The sequence below is a fragment of the Neovison vison genome, chromosome 4, assembly GCF_020171115.1.
Source record: "Neovison vison isolate M4711 chromosome 4, ASM_NN_V1, whole genome shotgun sequence".
Lineage (NCBI taxonomy): Eukaryota > Metazoa > Chordata > Mammalia > Carnivora > Mustelidae > Neogale > Neogale vison.
The window spans coordinates 215498484-215522500 of NC_058094.1; the positions used below are offsets into that span (position 1 = coordinate 215498484).

A 24017-nucleotide genomic window follows, 5' to 3' on the forward strand; every position below is an offset into this window, starting at 1 on the left:
CTTGGCCTCTTCAGCATAATAATTTTCGTCTGCCGTTTTCTTTTGCCCAGCTCCATTTTTTTTCAGCCCATAAATCATCTCTTGGGGTTCACACGGTACTACGCTTCCCTTCATTTTCCTAACCATTGTTTTCAGATACAAGATGAATCTGTCCATCAACCCAAGGAGGATCAAGCAGCTGAAGACAGGCTGATCACATGAGATCAACTAGGCACTTCCAACTTACAAGCTTCCCGAAGTTTCTCTTTGTCATAGTGGAATCCTTCATAGTCTTGTAAACTGATTTTGTTCACCCGGATCCTCAGGCGGTCTGGGACAGACTGGGGACTGCAAAACAAGAACCGAGTAGTCAGACAAATGAGAGAGTGGAAGTGAGAGTCACATGCACCTGGAAGGACTAAAGGAAATAATGTCTCTTCATGCTTGGAAGAAAAAGTTCTCATTCAAACCGGAATTGTAGGTTCTTTACCAGAATATGGCCATTATCTGGAGAATGTATCTCCAGAAACCTCAAGTTTCTGGAATTTAGGCAAGAACATGGAAATAGGCAGAAAAAGCTTCTGGAAGCTGTCTGGGAGCTACGCTTTTCCTGTTTACTGTTAAGTCATTAAGAATTCCAGTAAGATCATGTGTTTAGTTTCACAATAAATTAGACACAGCTGATCTGAACCAGTGAGACACAGCATAGAGCTGTAAAAAACTGCTCTAGAAAAATGTGCCCCTTTCAGCCAAATACAGCAGTTTGGCCCTCCAAAGAGACAAGAACAAAAAACAAACAAAAAAACCCTCTGAAAAGCAGACCAAGAATTGAGAAAGCACAGGATTGAGATCAAAATACCTCTACGTACCCCAAAAGTCCGAGAGCACCTCTCAAAGCTTATGACAGTAAATGCTGCCTGTGATGGTGATTCTGACTGCCTCAAAATGATGAAAAAATTTTAAAATATATATAATGTACTTTCTTTAGAAAGGGAATGAAGTTGTAATTTATTTTAGAAGAACTCAATGCAAACCAGTGAAGGATACATGTCAAACAATTAAAAGTGGGCAGCACCAAGCTTTCTGAAGCCTCCTATCCACTCACAGAATGTCCTTGGGTTTTACATAATATTTTCCAAATCGTTTAATCACTGGCATTAGTTGAGTGAAACAATTTAATTTTCATTATCACCACTACGGATCAATGCATTTCTTTAATGTATTAATGTAACACAATCCCCACTTGTCCTTCAGCATTACCTTATACTTAGACTTCACTGGTTCAGATAATTTTAGCAAATACAGGATTGCTTCTCCTTTCTTGTGTTGTGGGATAAGAGTTGCTATTGACCAAAGTAGAAAGAACAGCATTACTCTTCTATTAATTTCAGTAAAGAAGGGAAGGACTGGAAGAGGCAAAGGGGAAAGAAAGAGAAGAAAGAGTAGGAAGGAGGAAGAAAAAGATAGATGGAAGGAAGGAGGGATAAAACATTGTCAGAATACTGCCACCCACACCTCAAACACACACATGCATGCAATTTCACTGCAACTCTGGAAGGAGGGAACAATATTTTAATCTCATTCTCTTGCCTAATACCTCACCTTAGGGCAAAGCAGACTTAACTCCCTCCATGTAGACTCCCATTCTAATACTCCCCAAACAACATATAGACCCAACTACGGATACATATGTGCGTACTCATACACAGTTCACTTCCTCCTCCCACACGAAGATATTTAGATACAAGAGCATAAATTCTAAAGAGAGAGGGTGGACAAATAAAAATGTCTGAGGTTCACTGGGTTAAAAACTAAGTCAGTATGAAATGACAAGATGGATAATTCTGAGGGAAAATTTTGAGAAGACAAATCAGGAGACTAGTCCATTCAAAGTGTGTCTGTTGGGTATCTACTTTGTATTGGGCATTGTGCTGGACAGGAACAGGCAATGATAAATAAAACTGGCATAAGTTGTGACAGGAAATAGGATTTGAAGGCACGTTTTTGAATTAGTAGAACATGCCTTAAATATCACAGGTACAGGGAGGGAAGCTGAGGTTCAGAAAGGAAAAGTGATTTTATGGTCACAGAGCTACTAAGTAGCAGAACTGGGAGCTAGAGTCTTCTAGAATTGACTCACCAGTTTCACGCTTGTTTTATTGTATGATGCCAAGAATCCCATGGATTTGACAGCAAAACCACAGAGCCTGAATTAACAAAGTCAAATGATCTCTATGTGGTGTTCAGATTCTTATCCATAAGCAATCAGCTGGGGGATAGTTAAGTAAACTGTTTTACTATACACTGAAACAAGAAAACACTGGGCAAATATTACAAATGAGTGTGTGGATCTACAACTGTTTAGCGCGAAGTCTCACTGGAACACTGTGGAGTGAAAAAAATGTTATGGAAAATTACATCTGGAATAACCTCCTTCACGTAAACTGCAGAATTTTGGCATTCACAAGTGTCTGGAGAGACTGTTCAGCGAGCTATCCCAAGCAGTTATTGCTACGTGATGGGACTTAAGGATTATTTTACATCAAGTATCATCATTTTCAGAAAAAGGTTTTAAAATTATATCAATATGTAAATAAATGATAACTCAGAACCAAAGTAAAAATAAGAGTTACAGCAAAGAACGTTAGGTATTAGATGTGAGTAGGTAGGAGAGGTTAGGAAAGAATTTAAGCAATTAACAGAATGATCACACAGTGTTACTTAGTGCCAGATGCTTATCCCGAAATTAAGAGGGGTTTGATCCTTTTATTCTCAAGTTCACCCTAGTGACCTGAAAAGATTGTAATTAAGAAATATTTCCCCACAAATACATCAGGTAAGAGGGAAGCAGGAAGCACGGAACATGGTGGCCCGGCATGCTCTCTGATGGAAGATGGGGGAGGACAGAGGCGGAAAGAACTCTACTTCAATACGCTTTGACTTGGCGCTAGGTCTAATGACATTGAGCGCTAGCATTCTCCAGTGGGTAGAGACATTGGGAGTAAGACCTGGTTCCAGCAGCAGCTGTAGAGTAGAAAATAGGATTCAGAGAATGACTATAGACCAGTCCCTGTACTCCTTTCTCCCAGGAGCTCCTCACTAGCTAACCACGGTGTACTGCCTTTCTCACGGCCCATCTGGGCCTGCTCCCTGCCCACATACTTCTACCTCCCAGCTTTGCATCTGTGCCCACCAATTCCAGACACACTGCTGCCTCCCGAGCCACAGCCTCCACTAACCCTCCTTAAAGGTGGCGCACCATGGACATCCAACAGGAACTGTCATTTGAATGGAACTTTCCAGAATCCAAATGAATTAACATATTATCTCACTTAGGAGATAATATATTGGCAGGAGACAAGAAAATGGAGACTCAGTAACTGCTTGTCACTCTCCCCCATTCCACCTTCTCAGACACTCACTCTCTTACTGTCAGCGCCCATCTGTTCCTGACGACCTGCAATGCATCCCAAGTTCCTACCAGCAGCAGCTTGCTTGAACCCACTCTTCTGAGGAGGGTACCTGGTGTTTGGCCTGGGTCAAATGTTGGGGCCCATCCACAAATTTCAGGGCAATCACGGGGTCTTTGAATTCTTTTGGATCGTGGCATAAAGACAAGGCAGTTCAGCAGAGCTGAAGAGCTTCCGGCTCTGAGTCAGACTGCCCTGACATGAAGTACACTTCTTCCACCTACTGGTTAATCAGGAAGCCCTGGGCTTCAGCTTCCTCACAGGTAATGTAGAGGTAAGAACAGGATCCCCTTCTCAGAGTACGGGGAGGATGAAATGAGTGAATACAGAAAAGTGGCTGGCACATTGTAAGTGCTCAGTAGATACTCACTACTATCAGTATAATCATTATTCTGAAAACCCTCGCCTACATAAGGTTCTACAGGTAAACAATAGCATCTTCTGCTGCCAGGGAGCAGGAAAAGTTTAGGGCGCATGCTGGGACCACCCTAGGCCCTTCCGACCAGCCACTGGGCTTCCTCTGAGGGGGAACGGTCTAGTCTGGATGGTGCCATCATTCTCCTGGACCTTCTCCCACAGGTATTTTACAGGCCAAGCAATAACATGAAAACAGACAACTAGAAGGTGGGAAAGATAAAATGCACAGATATTAAGCGAAAGCCAAGTAATTCAATTGTGTCCCTTTATGTCAAAATATATTAATGTCCCATTAATGGCTGAGCGGAGGTGGACGGTGACAAAGCTGTTTCTTAGAGTCTGTCGAAAAGCAGAGCCATTAGTTTTCTAAAATTAAATTTTCCCAAGAAAGTTAGTAGAGCATAGAAGAGATGAACAACCTGGATAAAAATGGATTTGCCTCCATGCCCACACCTACCACAAACTACCCCGATACTGATGTAGGCTCTGTAGTAGGGGTTCTAAGCCAGACTTCCTTGGGATCACTCAAGGTTCTGAAAAGGGACTAAGCAATCTTTGAATTCCCTTTGAAATCAGGACAGTGACCTCAACCTATCACCTCCTCATAAATTTCCGCTGAAATGTCAACACTGAGTTTTTTTTTTTTTTTTAAAAGATTTTATTTATTTATTTGAGAGAGAGAGACAGTGAGAGAGAGCACGAGCGAGGAGAAGGTCAGAGAGCGAAGCAGACTCCCCATGGAGCTGGGAGCCTGATGCGGGACTCGATCCCGGGACTCCAGGATCACGCCCTGAGCCGAAGGCAGTCGTCCAACCAACTGAGCCACCCAGGCGTCCCAACACTGAGTTTTTTAATGCAAGTGGAAATTCATGGTTTTGGACATAACTCCTAAATGTCCCCATGACAACTGCCTTCCAAACTACCAGAAAGCATCTCATTAAATCCACACACTTGGGCTCCAGACCACACCTTTCCATATCCACATTACACACACCTCTTCCTCTGAGATGCTGGCAGGGGAGGGGAGAGGCGGATTGCCACCCAGAACACTTACTGCTATTCAACGTACACCTTCCTCACTACACAGGTTTCTCTCAGTCCCCATAACACACTCTCCTCATTCCAACTTTCTCACATGGATACCCCTTACAGACAAAGAGAATAAGTTAGGGGCGTTTGTTCCCCAAGGTCACTTCAAGACCAGCAACACCACATAACTCCTTCTCATTAGCAACATGAATCACCTGGGAATAATATCCTTTAATATTAAGACACTATAACGCATTGCATAACACGACCCAAACTCAGAAAAATCTTAGTTCCAATCTGAACTCTGTCAATTAATACATGTTTGACATTGAGAACTCTGAAGTCACCTTGGCTAAACCATTTTCTGATTTGAAAATGGAACTGATAATAGGAATGTGTGAGTATTAAATGAGAAAATACATCTAAGGCAGTTAGTATATCTCTGGTAGATAGTGTTAAGTATGTTGTTGTATTTTTATTAATGTCCATATGCTTCAATTTCTTTTGAAAAAAAATTTTTTTAAAAATTTAATCCTAGATAATATCAGAGCAGAAGCCAGAATGTTGTTGTATTTTTATTAATAGCTGTATGCTTAAATTTCTTTTTAAAAAATTTTTCTTTTTTAAAAAAATTTAATACTAGATAATATTAGAGCAGAAGCCAGAATCACAGCTCTAAGTAGCAATTAGTAAATACTAAAACTTAGCAGAATGACAGTTTGATGACACAGTCAGTGAGAAAAAGATTCAGAGTTACGTAGCCATCTATAGTTGGTGGGAGGAGAAAGCAAGTGGGGACCACAAATGTTTGCAAGGAATCTTTAAGATACTGAGAATATAAATCCTCATTCATGTTACAGGAGACCCTTAAAATTATATAATTACTCTACATTTTGTACTATGTAAATGTCCAACTTTCATTAACATTTTTAAATGCTTCAGGGTAAGACCTGCCCCCTAAAACACTCATTATGTAGACTCATTCATTTCTATGATGAACTCTAATTTAACTAGGAAATTGCTACTCATATATACAGAGTTAGTTTTTCTTTGCAAGGCAGAAAATATCACAACTTTGTCCGCCTTTCTCCTTCCAGGCCTGATTTAATTGTGATGTAATGCGTTAATACCTTTCAAGCAATATAAATGTGAGATTCTATGTGATCATAACCTTGATGTAATAAAGTATATTTATAACTCATCTTTAATAGGATTCATTTGAACGGCCCTTGTTTTATGAACGGACTTTCTTGGAAATTCATGGCACAAAAGACTTCTCCTCTTCTTTACAACTCCAGCACCTGAAAGAGTCTAGCCAACATTGTTTATAATCAATGTTTTTAAACAAATAAATGAATGATATGCAGGAAAGATGAATTCCTCTGGGGCTACACAAGGCCCTTTAGCACAGTTGGACATCATCTGAGCCTCCCTATAGCTGTTCTTCTCTTTGTGAGCCCTAGGCAAACCCTGATTGGGTTGTCCACTTCTGTGCTTTTTCCATCCAGCTCTCTGAGATCTGGAGGTAAATCCACTTTGGATTATGTTCTTTTGTATCTTATCTCTAGGGGGATCAACACAAACAGAAAAGAACATACAAATGGTAGTTGTCCCTACCAGAAAAGTATGTATACCATTTCAGGACTGCCTGTTCTTCAATTAAATAACAGTGAACCAGAAACATTTACCGTACCACATCCTTTCATCAGCTATCAAGCTGGGCCTTATTTAGATATAATTATACTCAATAGCTTCCTTTAGCAACTTCCTAGAAATTGCTGCAATTTACCCTGGGACATTTTCAAGCTGCCACTGACAATAACCTATCCAAAAACACATCCAAGTAGGCCTCTTTGGCATTGAGCAGTAAAACCAAATTGAATCAAAGCTTCTGAACAGAGATTTAAAAAAAGATTTCTGACACCTGCTGAGTTCACAAGGAACTCTTATAATTCAGTTGTCTTCTGCCTGGAGCAGAGAACAATGCCTCCGAAATGTGAAGAAAATTTTAAAGGAGTTTTTGAATTTGGAACCAAAGGTAAACCAAAATCACAAAGATAGCAACAATGAGCTCCCACTATCCAATATATTCTTCTAGAGAAAGTAGGCTTTTTTTTTTTTCACTTCCAAAATAGAGAATGATTTGTAAAAGTTGTTAATTCTATTTCAACAGATGTTGGGTGCCTGGATGGGTCAGTCGGTTAAGCATCTAACTCTTGATTTGGGCTCAGGTCATGATCTCAGGATCCTGAGAGAGAGCCTGGTGTAGGGCTCTGCTCTTAGCAGCGAGTCTGCTCCTCTCCCTCTCTCTCTCCCTCCCCTGCCTCTTGTGCTCACTCTATCCCTCTTAAAAAAACAAAAAACAAAAAACAAAGACAAAAATTTACTTAAGTTCTTGACTTAAGACATCCATTTATGGGGTGGCTAATATAATATGTCATAGTCACAAGTTATTTGAGACTGCTATCCCTCTAGATCTCCAATAAGATAATGGAATTAAAGCACTGCAGAGTTGGGAGAAAACTTAGATATTCACTGATTCACTATTTGCTAGTCCATCCAATTGTCTATTATTATGACTGTATTTATGGCTGCCCCATCTCTGTCTGTCCCTCCTCAAGTGTGGAAGGTGCAAGACAGAAGTGCCCTATTCTTCATTCATACTAACCATTTATAAATTCTTCCTCTCTCCATAATCTATTGACTTTTCTTCTACCATTTGGGTTGGAATTGGGTTTTAAGTCACTGGGATAATCAACCACAGACACTAATGGCAAAAGAATGTAAACCTGAAGCACCAGAGCTGGACACCTATTGAAGAAACCATTTGTTGACTTAATGTCTACCAGATTAAAAATAGGTTTTAAGTTCCAAATATCAGAGGACTTTTATGCAATTGGTGGAAACAAACAAAAAAAATTTTTTTTAAGTTTTCTGGAGATCTGCCCACACATACATGCACATTTTCAGGCTTTCTAGTGAAATCCATGTTTATGCTTCTGAAATTGCAAGATGTGAATATGCGGCAGAGTGAAATTAGCATGTGGTCATTACAGACTGTCTCTTCAGCTGGGCATCAGGTTCATGGCATGCAAAGGAGAAGCAGAGACGAAGAACTAGCAGTGGCTTTGCTACAGGCACCTGCAAGAAGCTCAGCAAGTAGAACGGCTTCATTTCTGCTTCGAAGGAAAAAAACCTGACCAGTAGTCCTGGTCAATATTTCACATTCTCCTGACCATCGCTTCTTTTTGCGGTAGTGAACGTCACCGCTGTTATTGACTCAGCGAGCAACTCAGAGACTTTAATGTGGAATCCCCCACACATACATAACATTCCAACTTCTGGGGACCAGAATCATAGATTTATTTTTTAAGCTGTAGACCCTCCAACTCTCCCTTATGAGATCACACCATCCCTTCACCTTTTCCTTTCCCTTATTCATGCTCATTAAATCCACTTCTGGGTCCACACTCAAACCGTACCCCCCACCCCCTTCAGTAGAATTCCTCACTCTAGGCACTTCTCTCTGAATTTCAGTTCGAAAGACTCTCCTGATTTTCCACCTGCTCTTCTTTCTCTTCCCTCAGCCGTTCTCCTTTAAATAGTGTTCAAATATGTATGCTTCTCTGTCTCCTCCGGCAACACCCCCACAGACCAAGCTACTATCATCTTGCACCTAGACTGACTGCTGGAGACTGAGCAGTCAGTGTGAAATGTAAATGCGATCATGACATGGTGATCCCCACCCCCACAAAACCATGAGCTCTTTGAGGACAGGAGGCCCAGCCATATCTATCTTTGTTAAGCTGCTGCTTCCCATATGGACTTACTAATTTTGAAAGGAGAACTATTTTCCATGACAACAAGCTGCATTCTTCATCCCACCTAATCATGCGTGCTATGTAACGTGCATCAATGGCCAGGATGGGGACCAGTTAACAGAAATTGGTTCAAGGGAAAAATCAATTCCATCACTAGACTAACAAATGAAAAATAACTGCAACGCTCATGCTATCCTCACAGACAGGGCTGATTCTCTGGTTTGCCTCTGGTTAATACAAATGGAGAGAAATTTCTACTTGTCATTAGATAGCATTTACAGGTTTAAATCTGAGTCTCCTCTCCTAATATTTGCTGAATTGGCAACTACATGACAACCTTTCAGAAAACTTTATAGGAGCTTCAGACTTTAAGTTCCCACTTAAACTCTTTCTGCTTTATGTTTAAAGAGTGTAGGAGCTGGACAGATATCATGATAAAAGGCAAAGGAAGCAAATATCCCCAGGAAATACAGAGGAATGGAAATTAGGGGTAGAGGGAAACATGTACTTTTGTAGAATCCTGCAAATTCAAAGTGATGAATGAAGAACAGTTGGGGTAGGAATAAGAACTCAAGGCTAGTCTTTCATCACACCAGGCGAGATGCATTTCTACCTCATGAGATAAGTCCATTTAATGGAGGTTTCCCGGCTATTAAAAATGACTAAAGATTCTATCATAAAATACTAATAAGGGCTACTTTCAGCAGCAGAGCCTGCAGGGGCTTAGAGAATTCTTTTGCTGCTCTGATTGTACAGAGGTCTATTAATGACTATCTCCGGGGAGTAAGGCACCACTGGGCCTGAATCAAGGAGACAGAATAGGATAATGTTACTCTCAAGCCATCCAAATGGTGTCAGATCTCACGTGCTCAGATAGAGAGGCATTTTTTTTAAAACTTAAGGTTTCAATTGCTATGTATCAAACAAAAGGAAAACCCAACATTTACTGGCTATTTAAATGCTAAAATCTTCCTTTGGGTTTGCAATCACAAGCTGTTGGACTACCCTGCACTTATTTGGAACAGATAAAGAACAAGTAAGGGGCTTCATATATTTTAAAAAGTGTCATTTTGAGGTGCCTGGGTGACTCAGTCAATTAAGTGTCCAACTCTTGATTTCAGCTCAGGTCACGATCTCAGGGTCATGAAATCGAGCCCCAGGTCAGCCTCCATGTTCAGCAAAGGAGTCTGTTGGAGATTCTCTCCCTCTCCCTATGCCCTTCTCTCCATTCAAATGCTCTTTCTCAATGAATGAATCTTTGAAAAAAAAAAAAATGAAAAGTTTCATTTCACAAAAGAAAACACTCCTTCACATATATCATAAAGGACTAAATTAGGCTACAACAACTACATTTGCTCATCTTCTAATAACCCTATGCATGTTGATGAATAAAGTGGTGGTATCTGAGTAACAGCAGTACTCATTAAAAAACAAAACAAAACAAAACACCAAAACCTTAGAGTACATGTATTTTTTAAATATTTAACACTTACTTCACTTCTGATCCTACAGAAAAAAACTAAAATTGAGAATTTTTTCAAGTAAAAAGAGCAAAACAAAGCGAAAGCTGAAAATACATAAGGCAATTAGGGTGTGAAAATAAGTGTGGCCATCTTATTAAGTTGGAGAGAGATAACCAAACTTAATTTGAGAAAGGACTGAACACATGAATTACCAGATGTATTCCTCCCGAAACTACAGAGCAAAGGAAGTAGCTTTGCCTTCCTAGGAGACGCACTCGGGAAGAAAAGGATTCCAACTCTGGTTTCTATCAAGAAAATAAAAAAGTAAGTATTGACCTAACAATAAATGGCATTACATAAGAAACACTTCCTTAAATGGTTTCAACTTTCTATATAAAACATTTTACGGAAGGACACAGATACTTTCTTAAAATCTAGGTGTTTGAGAAAATTCACAAAACCATTTCTCGTATTAGGTAATTTGTATTTCTCCGTGTTATATTCTGACTCATGCTCCCCTCCAGGTTGACAATGGCTTGCTGAGGTCTGGAATGCTCAGTGGTGCTGCATCTGGCTCCCGAGACTAAGAAGACACCACTTCTTTCCTACTCATCTGCCTACCACTGGGAGAAAGCTATGTCCCCTACTCAGAGCAGAGATGTGCTCCCACCACCTCAGGCTTCCTTGTCTGAGATCCATGAACAAATCAGAGTCCCCAAACCTGATTCACCTGTCCAATTCAGTAAATTTAGCCTATTAGGCAGAAACTGTCCTCACCACTCTCTAATCCCTAATCCAATGACCAAGGGAGTTTTTTTTTTAAAAAATCATTTTTCTTGGTGGTGTCAAAAATGGATAGAACAAAGACTTGCTAGAACAGGACTTGTAAAAACCATATAATCCTATCCCTACAACTACTAATCAACAAAAATGACTTTAAAATTTCACAGTAAACTTGAGGGGAAAAAAAGTACCTTAAAATATACGTTTAGTGCTAGACTAATATATTGCTTGGATGATGAACAAACACAAATTAGCTAAAATATTTATCAAAACTAAAAAAAAAAATTATAATCAAAGAGAGAAGGAAAGGGATGGTTTCTGCCGAGAATGTCATGACAGAAAATGAAAATAATTCTGGGTATTTTTGCTTGGGTACATTTCCCTCTCTCCTTTCATTTACCATCTTACAGAGCAAGCTTCTACCAAAGGCAGTATTTTAACATTTCATAAGCCAAGAACCTCTCATCAAGGAAACGTTTAATTGTTTTACTTTGCCTGAGCAACTAAATATCATCAGATCAAAAGACTGTTCTCTCTTGAGAGCAGGAGAGTCTACAAGATGGAAGAAAAAGAAAATCATTACAGTTCTCAATCACAGAAAGCAGAAAACTTTGGCCTTTTTGTTCCATTTATAATCCTTCTAACACCACTTTCATTTCAGTCAAATATCTTAGCTACACCTTTGGAACTTGCTGAATTCATTTTTAGAATTTCATTTTCTGACAAAATGTGATGAGTTCTGGGGACTAATTAAGTGTAGCATCAACAAGTATTTTCTCTCTCTGCCTTTAACAATGTACTTCCTTTTTATTTCCTGTAAGTGTTTCAAGACATTATAACAGATGGGGAAGCTAAATCACATTGGTATAATTAAATTAAAAATCTACAAATGAAATGTGTACTGATAGTTTATTACTATCTTAGCAAAATAATCTAAAATAAACACCCCTTGAAATGTTCCAAAGAAATGTCTAGACTTCATCGTTATTGATAAGTTCTTCCTACGCTATGCTGGACTAGAACATCAGTTATTGTTGTAATACTGGAGTAAAAACCTAAATGGTTCTCTTTTTCTCTCTGAATGCAGTAAATCCATTAATAACACTGCAGATTGTGGTTTATCTAAGATATAAATAACTACTTTCCAGAAGTACTGAGGGTTTTTTCCCCTACATGGAGAGTCCACTTGTAAAGAAATCTTTTGTTCACAAACACTAGCAAAATTACTCCCTTCCCTTTCCATTTATAGCCTGTATTCCTACAGTTACTTTTATTACAGTAATATTTAAGAATTTCATGTATGAAAAAAATTTAAAGTTTATATTATCTGACCACCTCATTTTATGGAAATTGGATTTGGGTCCAGAGAGGTCAACAACAATCTTATTGCAGTTAACAGTTAATACCAACAATCTTATAGAAATCAAAGAGCAATACTCTTTAGCTCTTCTTGTATCTTTTAACAGAAAGATTTTAAAGAATTATACAAATATATACAAATCACATATACAAAGTTCAGTCTTCACACAGTTGGTAAAAGGAAAAGGAACAAAACTAAAATTCAGTCAAATTTATCTAGTATGATGCTGTTTGGGACTGGGTTGTGTCCCCCACAATTCCTAGGCTGAAGTCCTCATCCCAGTATCTCAGAATGTGCCTGTAGTCAAAGAGAGGGTCTTGCAGGACGAATGACATTAAAATAAAGTCATATGGGTAGATCCCAATCTAATCTGCCTGGTGGCCTTAGACAAAGAGGTTAGGACAGACACACACAAGAAAGAGTACCGGAAGACAGCCACCAGCTCTAAGCCAAGGACAGAGACTTCAGGAGAAACCAACCCCACCAACATCTTGATTTCAGACCTCCGGACTCCAGACTGTGAAGAAGTCCTTTTCCGTCGTTTAAACCTCTCTATCTGGGGTACTTTGTTAGAGCAGAACTACACAGATACATATGCAAGAGAACCCTGAGAACTAATACATTTTACTTTAGTCCTACCACTACTGATTATAAAGAGATCCCATCAATAGAAGAATGAGAGGCATCTCATTTTCTACTGTCTAAAATTCCTACCTGGCTTGGAAAACTCTGCTGGCTTGATGTTACTGCTTAGGATATTCAGGCCTTAATTTCTATTTCTTCTAAAAGTCAAGAATACAGAATAATATCTCTCTCTCTCTTTCTCTCTCTCTCTACACACACACACACACACACACACACACAGTTGTGTTTATTGAACTAATATTACTTCTAAAGTCATTTTTAATTTTGAGTTCTTAAAATTTATTTTGATGAAATAAACAACAAAATTCAAAAATTTTCTTCGTGGCTTTGTCCTGCTCAACGGACCTAGAGCACACGCTGTACCTAAACTTTCCCACAGACTCTCTCCACGCCCCTGAAGCTGACTTGGGCCTTCGCCTCCTCAGGCCCGGCACCTCAAGCCAACAACACCTGAGTAAATATTCCCTTCAGGTCTGAAGTGACCTTTTACTTTACGAGAAGTGCTGACTCGTAAGCGTAAGACTGCTTCTACACCTACACAGACATGAATAATTCATCTCCAAAAATAAAGTTTAAAAGCAACGAGATATAATTTTAAATGTTGAGGGAGTCCTAAATGTATTACGCCTTACATAACTGTACCAGAGGCTGCCATCTGCGTTCACCTTTGCTAAGAGAAGAACCCAGGCTCCCTCCACCCACCGTCGCTGTGGGCATGACCCTTCCGGTGGAGCCATGGTTCGCAGACGGAACACCATCACGAACAGTTTGAAAAGACTCTCCCGGTTCTTTAACTGTAAGAACTTATTTTTAACTGGGGTTTGTCGTTCTGACATTTTTCTTTTAATGACACTTGAACCGCAAACTTATAATACTAAAGAGTCACACATTTCAATCCTAAGTTATTATTTCCAAATTTTCTTCAAAAAGGAGGAAGTTAACCTAGGGTGACTGAATAAAATACATAAATCATGTTCATGAAAATAAACACACATGCAGGAAAGTGATCAGAGGTTCTATCACCAGTGGACTTCAGGGTTTTAAATGCCATCTCCAAAGCAGAAGGCCTTGGGTGTTAACTCTAGCACTTTCTGGCATACACTCTTGGTTAAGTTAATAAGTTAATTTCTTATTCTCCGTCTTTTTGCCTATGGAATGGGAATAATGACAACTGTTACTGTAAACAGTTATTGAGATATTAAATTCGATCACAAGTCAAGGTGCCAATTAGCATAATAACAGACACATATTACCTTTCTGGCCAAATGAAAAAATCCACTTGGGTTCTTGTGGAGAGCAAGGAGAACCACCCATTAAATGTACCAAAGCAGGACAGGGCCTGGCTTCCCTGATCCGCCCTAAGGGTAAGGGATGACCCTGCCATGTCCCATGGTAAGTCTTGCCTGCTTCAAGTCTTAGATCCCTTTGGGGCAGATTTTTATATAGTCTAGGGTCATGTCCTGAATTGTAGTATAACAGAACTTCAGAGCTGATAGAAATCAGGGGAACAACTGCACTTCTTTTTTATATATTTGAAAAACTAAAATGCGAAGAGGTTAAACTTGGTCAATGTCATACAAATGAAAGCAAAGCAGAGCCCCCCGCCCCCCCCCCCGATACTCCAAACAGCAGCATTTTGCCACAGGGGTGCTATAGAATAAGGAGAAAAACATTCCAGTGAGAGACCTACGTCTGTTCCTGACACCCCTTTCCTTTAAGGCCCTAGACTACCCTCTGGCCATCCGAATGGGGTTAAAAGCCCAGATGGAGTGGGAAAACTCTTGGGGGAAAGTTGCAGAGCATAGGGAAGAAAACCACCATCATCCAAGCTCTCAGCCTGGGCTCACTTCTGACAAGTGATAGGGAACGAAGCTCAAGCAACTCTTAACCTACTTCTTGGAATTCTCGGTGTGGTGTATCTGTTTTATGCAACCAGGAGAGGGGGTTTCGTAAGAAGGGAGGAAAGCATGACATTTTGACATTATTAAAGGTCAAGAGACTGGACAGTGGAAAGTGAAATCACTAGGAAGATAACACAGAAAATGTGAGAGTTGGGAGTAAGAGAAGAGAAAGAGGTGGGTTAGCAGTTTCCTCTGCTCACTGGTTCAGTAAACAAAGACTTCTGCATTCCAGCCAGCCTCAAGCCAACTCTGATGTTTCCTTATCTGACTCTGAGATTCCGCAAATGGCTTTTTTTTTTCCTGTTCTGTGGATGTAGCTATTCTCTCCTGTCCTTTTTAAAATATGAACTTTTAAATTTCTCCTTGAATGGAAGTAATGCATGCTCACTAAAATCAATACAGAAAGCCCAGAAAATATGATCTATAATCCTGTCACTCAGAGGTAATCACTCTGGGATACAATAGCAACGAAGGCCTTAACAAGACAAATATTCATAATTTCCTGAGTGCTTAGGTACTTCTGGTATCTTTGCAATTGATTTTAGGGTCTAAAATGATGACCTAAAAATTGTAATCTGTGAATCAGAATCTGGACAGATTTCTGCCCCAGACATGAAGCAGTCTTCTGGAGGCCCAAGTGGTCTGATAGGAATGATTTTCTTCCTGACGTTCTCCAAAAGGTTTATGTGTTAGTGACCATCAGCTTTATTCGTTTCAGGTAAAGTACGTATGATGGATCTTCTTGGCTACTTGAGAGCTAACTGTCACAGTTTACCGAGGCATACATGTAAATTTCTCCTCTGGCAGGGTTTTTGCTACTCCCAGATAGTGTAGCTTGTAGTAAAGTGGAGCTTATTGGTAAAGAACAAAGGAAAAGAGAAGGGGTCGATTAAAGCGCATCAAATCTTACTTTCTAACTAAAGGGCCAATATTAAATAAATGAAATAAACAGATTCTTTACAGCACACTGGACAAATTCATAAAAATGTTAAAACAAAAATACTTGATGTGACTCGTGGGTGAACAGAATGACAGCATTTTTAGAAAGCATCTCCAAAGATCAGCTGGTTTACTTTGCTGCCCAGCATGCAAAGGTTAAACTACCTATTGATGAGGGAGCAGGAGGCTGGCTGAGGAGGGAGCAGGGGCTGGCGCCTTGCACTCCCCCTCCACCCACTCCCCTTAGTAATATGTGTGACATTCCTCAGGCACCCCTGACTGCCCTGAAAGAAGAACAAATGGTTATATTGCAGAGATCACAGTCCTGTAAGGCAAGAGTCTCCCTTTATTTGCAAATGTCCTTGAGATTTACAAACAAAGAAGTTACCTTATCAATAGCCCAATTTCCAAGGACACATAACTCAGTTCCTCAAGCCCTAAATAAAGTTAAATTTCTTCTAAACCCAAATCTCACTAACAAGGACACTTGATAGGAGAAATGTGAAGCTTTATCTCTAGATCTCCAAGATAGTGGAGAATCATTCCCAAGCATATGGCCCATTGATACACATCTAAAGGGACTCACAAGAAGATTTTTATTACTTGCAATAAATAACCTTTCTCCCAACAATAGCTAGCTCCTCAAGGTCCTGCAGACCTTGCTTCCAAAATTCCTTAGAGACTAACATCACCCCCTTTGTCCTCACCTACCCAACTCCTGTGTATATAAACAGACACTCCTCACAGGCCCTGGGCAGCTGCATCTCTGCCTGCCCACGGGTCCTGTCCCCGTGCTCTAATAAACCACCTCTTTGCACCAGAGACGTCTTCCGTCGGCTCCGAACCTCACCCGAACCCGACCTAGGTTCTGGGACTTCATCACCTATGACCAGTTTGTGTTTTCTTCAATCATGAAGACTGGAGATTCTGGGAGTTTCTCAACAACAAAATTCTTCAACTTAACCCAAAATGGAACCATAAAAAAAAGACGTATCAAAAATATTTCCCTTTCTCTTACTAAAACTCCCTCTCTTCCTGGAACAAAAATCAATTTACTTTCATCCTTTACCACGAAGACTTTATTTATTGAAACCGATTTTAGAGTGCTGAATCAGATTCAGCTTGTAGTCAAACATGACAACTTATGCTTTTTTTCATGGATCCGTGTCCGACTCTGCCTTCCCCAAGGTAACAAGAAAATCCACACAACTTAGCAGTGGGAAATATCTTGTGTATGTTTAAATTGTGACTGTTGTGAAAGATGGCGTATTACAGTGAACATATCTTGATTGTAGTTCAAAATACAGTGGTTTCTCTGCAGATTTGTTTTGTTGAGTTAGAAAGGTCCTAAACTGCAGTGGGAGAGGAGGGGATACAGAATCATAGCTCTCTGCTTTTAAAAGGCTGCAGAGAGCTTCTGGTTCTGGGCAAGGTAAGTAAACGCACACCATTCTTTCTCCCCCCAGTGAATGCAGTTATAAAATCTGGACAGGATTTATAAAGTAGCTATTCGAGAACTCTGAAAAATAAATGATAGCAGCAGATAAGAGAAGATCAGAATATAAAATACTATCAAGTGGTGGTAAGCTCTCCCATCTTTTTCCCTCCAATACACCCTCCTGCAGACTCCAGGCAGCACAAAGCCTGAAATGAACACCAATTGCAGGTAGAAAAATCTCAAAGAGAGCCCTTGAGCTCTGGCTTAAGGAAAAGAAAGGGACTCTGAATGCTAAGCAAAATTCAGATCTATCTTCCCCTTACTATTTTCTTACACCTCAGCATTCCCCGCAGGGACACTGATAAAGGCCTACTGGAGCTTACAACTGTAATGGAAGAGAGCTCTCTCTCTGATAAAAGGAGCAGAGATCCCAAGAGGATGGGATAAACAAACACTGCTTTTATTCTCCTTCTTTCTGTCACATCATTGCTTGGTTCTAGACAGGAGCACAGTTGCGGGAAATAGGCAGTAGAGCGAGGTAACTAAAGCTTAGATTTCTGGCTGGAAGTTGGAAAAAGGGAGCCTTAGGGAAGAGCAAAGGACTGGGATGACAACAGAGAAGGAAGGGCTCAGGAAAACAGCTCCATAAAGATGTTTATGAACTTTCAGGTTCATCTTCAGGCTTGCACATGGGTGAGTCTGGCCCTAAGCTTCTGTACAGTAGACTTTAGGAACCGAACTACAGGATAGAAGACTCAGATCCCACACTGGTAACTTGGTGGTGCAGACACACCAGACAGAGATATGAAGAGCACTGCAAAGACTTTGAAAACAGAATTAACACTGTAACTACAACTTTCAGAAAGTGAGCCAGAACTTGTGGCCTGAACTCAACTGAGTCAACTGCCTACTTAAATACTTAAACTTCTCGGGGCGCCTGGGTGACTCAGTTGGTTGAGCATCTGCCTTTGGCTCAGGTCATGATCCTGGGGTCCTGGGATTGAGCCTCATGTCAGGTTCCCTGCTCAGCGGAGAGCCTGTTTCTCCTTCTCCCTCTGTTCTTCCCTAAACATCTATTGCATCTCTCTCAAATAAATAAATAAAATCTTTAAAAAAAAAAATTAAGCTTCTTCTTTAAAGAAGCTTAACTGGGGCCTGGGGGTGGGACCAAATAAGCCCAAAGAAAGCAGGAAAAAAAATAATAACATAAGGTCATAAATCAATAAAATAGCAAACAGAAAGACAATTGTGGAAAAAAATCAATAAAAACAAAAGCTGACTTAAAAAAAAAAACTAATAAAATGGATAAACCTTCACTAAGAAGCACAAAGAGAGAAGATCCAAATTACTAAAAACAAGAATGAAAAGGAATTATCAATGCAGATCTCAAGGACATTAAAAAGATAGGAAATACTACCAATAATTTGACATATATTAACAATGGGAATAAAATGAGCAACTCCTCCAAAACTTCAAAAAGCTACACAAACACACACACATAAACCCACTGAAACTCACCTACAACGAGATAGATAACCTGAGTAGTCCTACAACTCCTAAAGGAATTGACTTACAGTTAAAAAGGGAAAAAAATGGATTCTTCTCCTACCCACTTAAGCCCCCATGTTGCATCCATGAAACAAGATGGGATAGGGAGGGAGACAAACCATAAGTGACTCTTAATCTCACGAAACAAACTGTGGGTTGCTGGGGGGAGGGGGGTTGGGAGAAGGGGGGGTAGGGTTATGGACATTGGGGAGGGTATGTGCTTTTGGGTAAATTGGAAGGGGAGGTGAACCATGAGAGACTATGGACTCTGAAAAACAATCTGAGGGGTTTGAAGTGGCGGGGGGGGTGGGAGGTTGGGGTACCAGGTGGTGGGTATTATAGAGGGCACAGCTTGCATGGAGCGCTGGGTGTGGTGAAAAAATAATGAATACTGTTTTTCTGAAAATAAATAAATTGGAAAAAAAAAAAGCACTATAAAAAAAAAGGGGGGGGGAACCCTTGAGACCCAGATGATTTCTTGGCAAATTCTAACAAACATGCAGAGAACAAATGACTCCAATCCTCCTTAATCTCTCCCAGATATCCTACTAAAGTACTTTAATAAGTAAATCTACAACTAACAATCATACTCCATGGTGAGAAAATGGAATGATTTCTCCCTAATACTAGAAGCAAAGCAAGGATATCCACTATAACCACTTTTACTCAGCATCATACTAGAAATCCAGGCTACTGCAATAAGGCAAAAGAAAAAAATTAAAGGCATATGGATTGTGAAGAAAGTAAACCACTCCTACTCACATATAAAAAGCGTGACTAGTTAGAAAATTCCAAGGATGCAACCAAACTCCTAGAACTAAAAAGCAACTTCAGTAAGGCTATAGGATACAAGGTCAACACAAGAAAATCCATTGTAGTTTTATATACCAGCAACCAGAACTGAAAACCAACACATATCTAACACAAGCACATATCTAACAAGGTATGTACAAGATCTGTATGTTGAAAACTACAAAACAATGATGCACAAAATAAAAGGAGAGACAATTCAGTAACCATGGACTGGAAGTCTCATCGTAGTAAAGACGTCTATATCTCCCAAGCTGATCTGCAGATTCCATACAATTCCAAAGTTCTAGTAGAATTTTTGGAGAGCTTATTTTAAAATTTATGTGGAAAGGTAAAGGAGCTTGAATAGCTAACAATTTTTAAAATAAAGAATAAGGTGAAAAAGTAACACAACTAGATTTTAAGGTTTGACATAAAAGTACAATAACCAAAAGAACATGGCATTGACAAAGACACAAATACATAGATCAACGGAACAGAATACAGAGTGCAGAAATCTATATTTATCCATCCTTATCATATCTATAAACTCCCATATATACATTCAATTGATTTTTGATAAGTATGAAAAGGTAATTCAATGGAAAAAATAGTCTTTTTAACAAATGGTGCTGGAACTATTGAACATCTAATGCAAACAAAACAAAACTCTAACCTAAACCTCACATCTTATACAAAAATTAACTTGAATCATAGAATTGAATGCAAAATGTTAAACTCTATAACTGCTAGAAGAAAGCAAGGGAAAAAGTATTTAAGACTTGGGATTCAACCAAGAGTTCTTGAATAGAACTCCAAAAACACAAATATAGAAAAATTGAATAATTTGGACTTTGTAAAGAGAATGAGAAGAAAAGATATATACTGGGGGCAAACATCGGCAAAACACATCTCTAACAAAGGACTTGGATCCAGAATATATGACACTCTCAAAACTCAACAGGAAAAAGCAAACAGCCCAATTTAAAAATAGGCAAAATACTTGGGCAGATGCTTCATTGAGTAGTATATAATAGATGGAATATAATGAAAAGACACTCATTAGAATGATTAAATGATTAAAATTTTAAAGTGCTAGCAATACTGAGTGCTGGCAGGGATGTAAAACAAATGGATCTCTCTCTCTCATACATAAGAAATGCACAATTTGTACTCTAGAAAATATTTCGTTAATTTCTTATGAAGTTAAACATACACTTACCATATGACCCAGGAATTCCCTTCCTAGGTGTTTAACCTAGAGAAATGAAAGTTTATATTTACACAAAACTTGATAGCAGCTCTATTCCTAACTGCCCAAACTGAAAACAACCAGATGTCCTTCAACAAGTAAAGGGGTAAATAAGTGGAAGCAGCCATACAATAGAATACTACTCAGTAATAAAAAGGAATATGTGATTGACGTAGGCAACAACTTTGATAAATCTCAAAGACTAACGTTATGTGGAAAGACATCAATTGCGAAGGGTTACATATTGTATGATTCCATTTATGTGGCAATCTCAAAAATACAAAACTACAGTGATTGGTGGTTGGATGGGAGGTTGGATGGGAGATGCAGGGAGTAGGCGGCTTTCTGGGGTGTAGAACAGTTCTGTATCCTGATTGGGGTGCCGGTTATAGGAATCTACACACATCTTAAGACTCCCAACTGTATACCAAGAAAGTCATTGACTGTATGTTAATTTTAAGTACAAAAAAAATTAAAACAAATGTAATAAATACTCAAACAGTCATTCACATGGAAGTACAACCAGAATCTGTGCTAAGATGCTTATCACATGGCACTGTAATTGTACTGTAAGCAACAAAACAGGTCTATTTCCTGGCATGTCCATTTCTCTAGGACAGAAACCTTAGCTTTATAACCTCTGTATCTCCAGGATCCCACAGAACACTGGTAGTTAAAGAAAGCACTCGATATTTTTTCAAAGATGAAACACAGACTAAATTAGGTATAAATGGTTTACATTATTTCATTTAGGTGGGGAATAGGCACAAACTGGAATTTAATAAGCAGTTACTGAAGGATAAAAGTTTTACAAAGATATTTTACAATTACATACCTTTGTGTTATTTTTGGCATTAGCTGAACAAGAGCTGGTAGTTGGAACATTTAGCATTCATGTTCATGATTTCATAAAATTTATAATATTCATGGATTTATAAAATTCAGTGTACACAGGTGCCTTTCAGGGACTTTACTATGAAGTCACTTAATTATAAAGATTTTTTAACTGAAGTATTGTTCCAATAATTCACTAAGCTACATACATAAGACTTGTGGTGAAACATGATATTTGTTTAGTTTTGTTATATTGGATAAAACCCTAAATACTCTTCAATAAAATTCAGGATTTGTATGTGGTCATATATGACCAAAAGTAAAATTTCAGAATCCTTTGGATAAAGATGAAATTTCCCATGTGCACAGAAATTAGTAGTTGCAATTCCCGGGAACCCACGCCTTACATGGCTATTGTCATGACCTTCTCCCAACCAAAAAAATTTTTTTTAGAAAGCTTGAGAGAAAGACCATGTAAGTTGCTTTAGGAAACCAATGTTTACTACAGAAACAGCAGAAAGAGAAGCTTCTCCCCAGAAGAGATCATCTATAGAGGAATTTTTCTGAGCAGAGAATGGCTGAGCAAGAGTCAAAAAAAGAAAAAAAAAATCAGACAAGCTTAATCCAAGATACTGGGGTCCTGACTTTCATGAGGACCCAAGCAACATTAATGTGATTATTAAATACTGCTGAAAGTAGCAAACAGCAGCATGAGAGTGGGTCAAAACTGTTAACCACGACCTTAATATGTAAAGACACTGATTGTTCTTGGGTTTTACTCCAGGCTCCTTGACAGTTGTGACAGTGTTTTCTTATCTATATATATATTTTTAATAGGCTAAGTTACGGGTGCCTGGGTGGCTCAGTCTGTTAAGTGTCTGCCTTTGGCTCAGGTCATGATCCCAGGCTCAGCGGGGAACCTACCTCTCCCACTGCCACTGCCTCTCCCCCTGCTTGTACTCTCACGCTCTCTGTCAAATTCGTAAATAAAAGCTTGGGGAAAAAATTTAAAAATTAAAAATGAAAATAAAATACTCTAATTTAGTAAGTGTTGTTACATAAATATTTCAGAGATATGGAAATACAAAATTTATAATATGTAACATTTAATATATATAGATATAAAATATTTTAGATCGACATTCAAGTTTTAAAGTGGCCACACTTAGTTGTTCCACCGTTACAGAATAGTGACAGTTTACCTTACTGTAGTATGCACACCTGGAACCAATAAAAAAGAGTCGTGTTTAAATTATACAACTAAAACTGTAATAGACATGGGATAGATTCCAGTGCATCTCTATTGGTGATATTCTTGATTCTTTGAACACTATCAATATAGCCTCTGAAAATCACTGAAAGCCATTCCTTGGACTCCCATTTGTTGAAGAGGCCTTTTGTAGAATGTAGGATATACCTGCGGAATAACTGCCAAATTGAAAATTAAATGTCATTTTCCTGTTGATTTTCTGGCCTCAATTTTTAAGTTCCATGAAGGCAGCCCAATGGAGACATTGGGCTCGCCTCTAGATTCCAAGCACAAAATGGTGGACACAGAACACGTACAAAGTAATGTTTTTTGAAAAATGAATGAATGAGTGTGTATCTGTAGGACTAGGACTGAAAGTAGGATTATACGATTGGACTTTAGGAATAATTTTGGTGTATTCCTAAATGATAGACACTGTACAGTTCAATTAGAGATGTATTCTTCCATTCATTCATTCTGCCAACTAACGACTCTGTTTGGTTTCGGAATATTTTGTGTTAAGATCTGTGTTCAGAGGTAGGGACACAAAAATTCCTAAGAAGATATGGTCAGTGATCTCAGGTAGCCTAAGTCTAGTGCACAACACCCCCAGCCCCCACCCCGCAACACACACATGAGCTAATGTAATTAATACCAGCCTATTAAACCTTGAGAACTATAATAAGTGTATCAATAGTGGACCCAGTGAGAACGTAACTACCCCAACAAGAATCAACAAAGAATTCCTTGAGAAGTCAATGATTCAACTAGGGCGTAAGAGAAAGACAGGCTCCTCGTAGATGAAAGTGGCAAATTGTGAATTGTTAAAGGTGTGAACTCTGAAGCCAAGCCATCTGAGTTTGCATCCCAGTCTACCACTTGTCAGCTGTGTGACCTTGAGCAAGTTACCGAATGCTTTGTGCACCAGATTCCCCACAAGACCACGGATGGAGATAATAGCACATGTGACATACGGCTGTTGGGGTAGTAATAATTTAAGTAGTTAATACCAAGCACCTGTATCAGTACCTAAACCCAAATAAAAGCTAAGTATCTGAAAGAAAAAGAAAGGGCAATAAAGAGGCAAGAAGACGAAAAAG

General features: G+C 39.1%; 1 protein-coding gene across 6 annotated transcripts in view; it reads right to left on the bottom strand.

Moving 5' to 3' along the window:
• The window catches only part of DGKI (diacylglycerol kinase iota), a 438228-nt gene that overhangs the window by 119655 nt on the left and 294556 nt on the right, over window positions 1-24017 (bottom strand). For all 6 annotated transcript variants that reach the window (XM_044246656.1, XM_044246655.1, XM_044246660.1 and 3 more), the window contains one exon: window positions 227-327. In XM_044246656.1, coding sequence (XP_044102591.1) covers window positions 227-327 — 101 coding nt within the window. The remainder of the gene's footprint in view (window positions 1-226; window positions 328-24017) is intronic.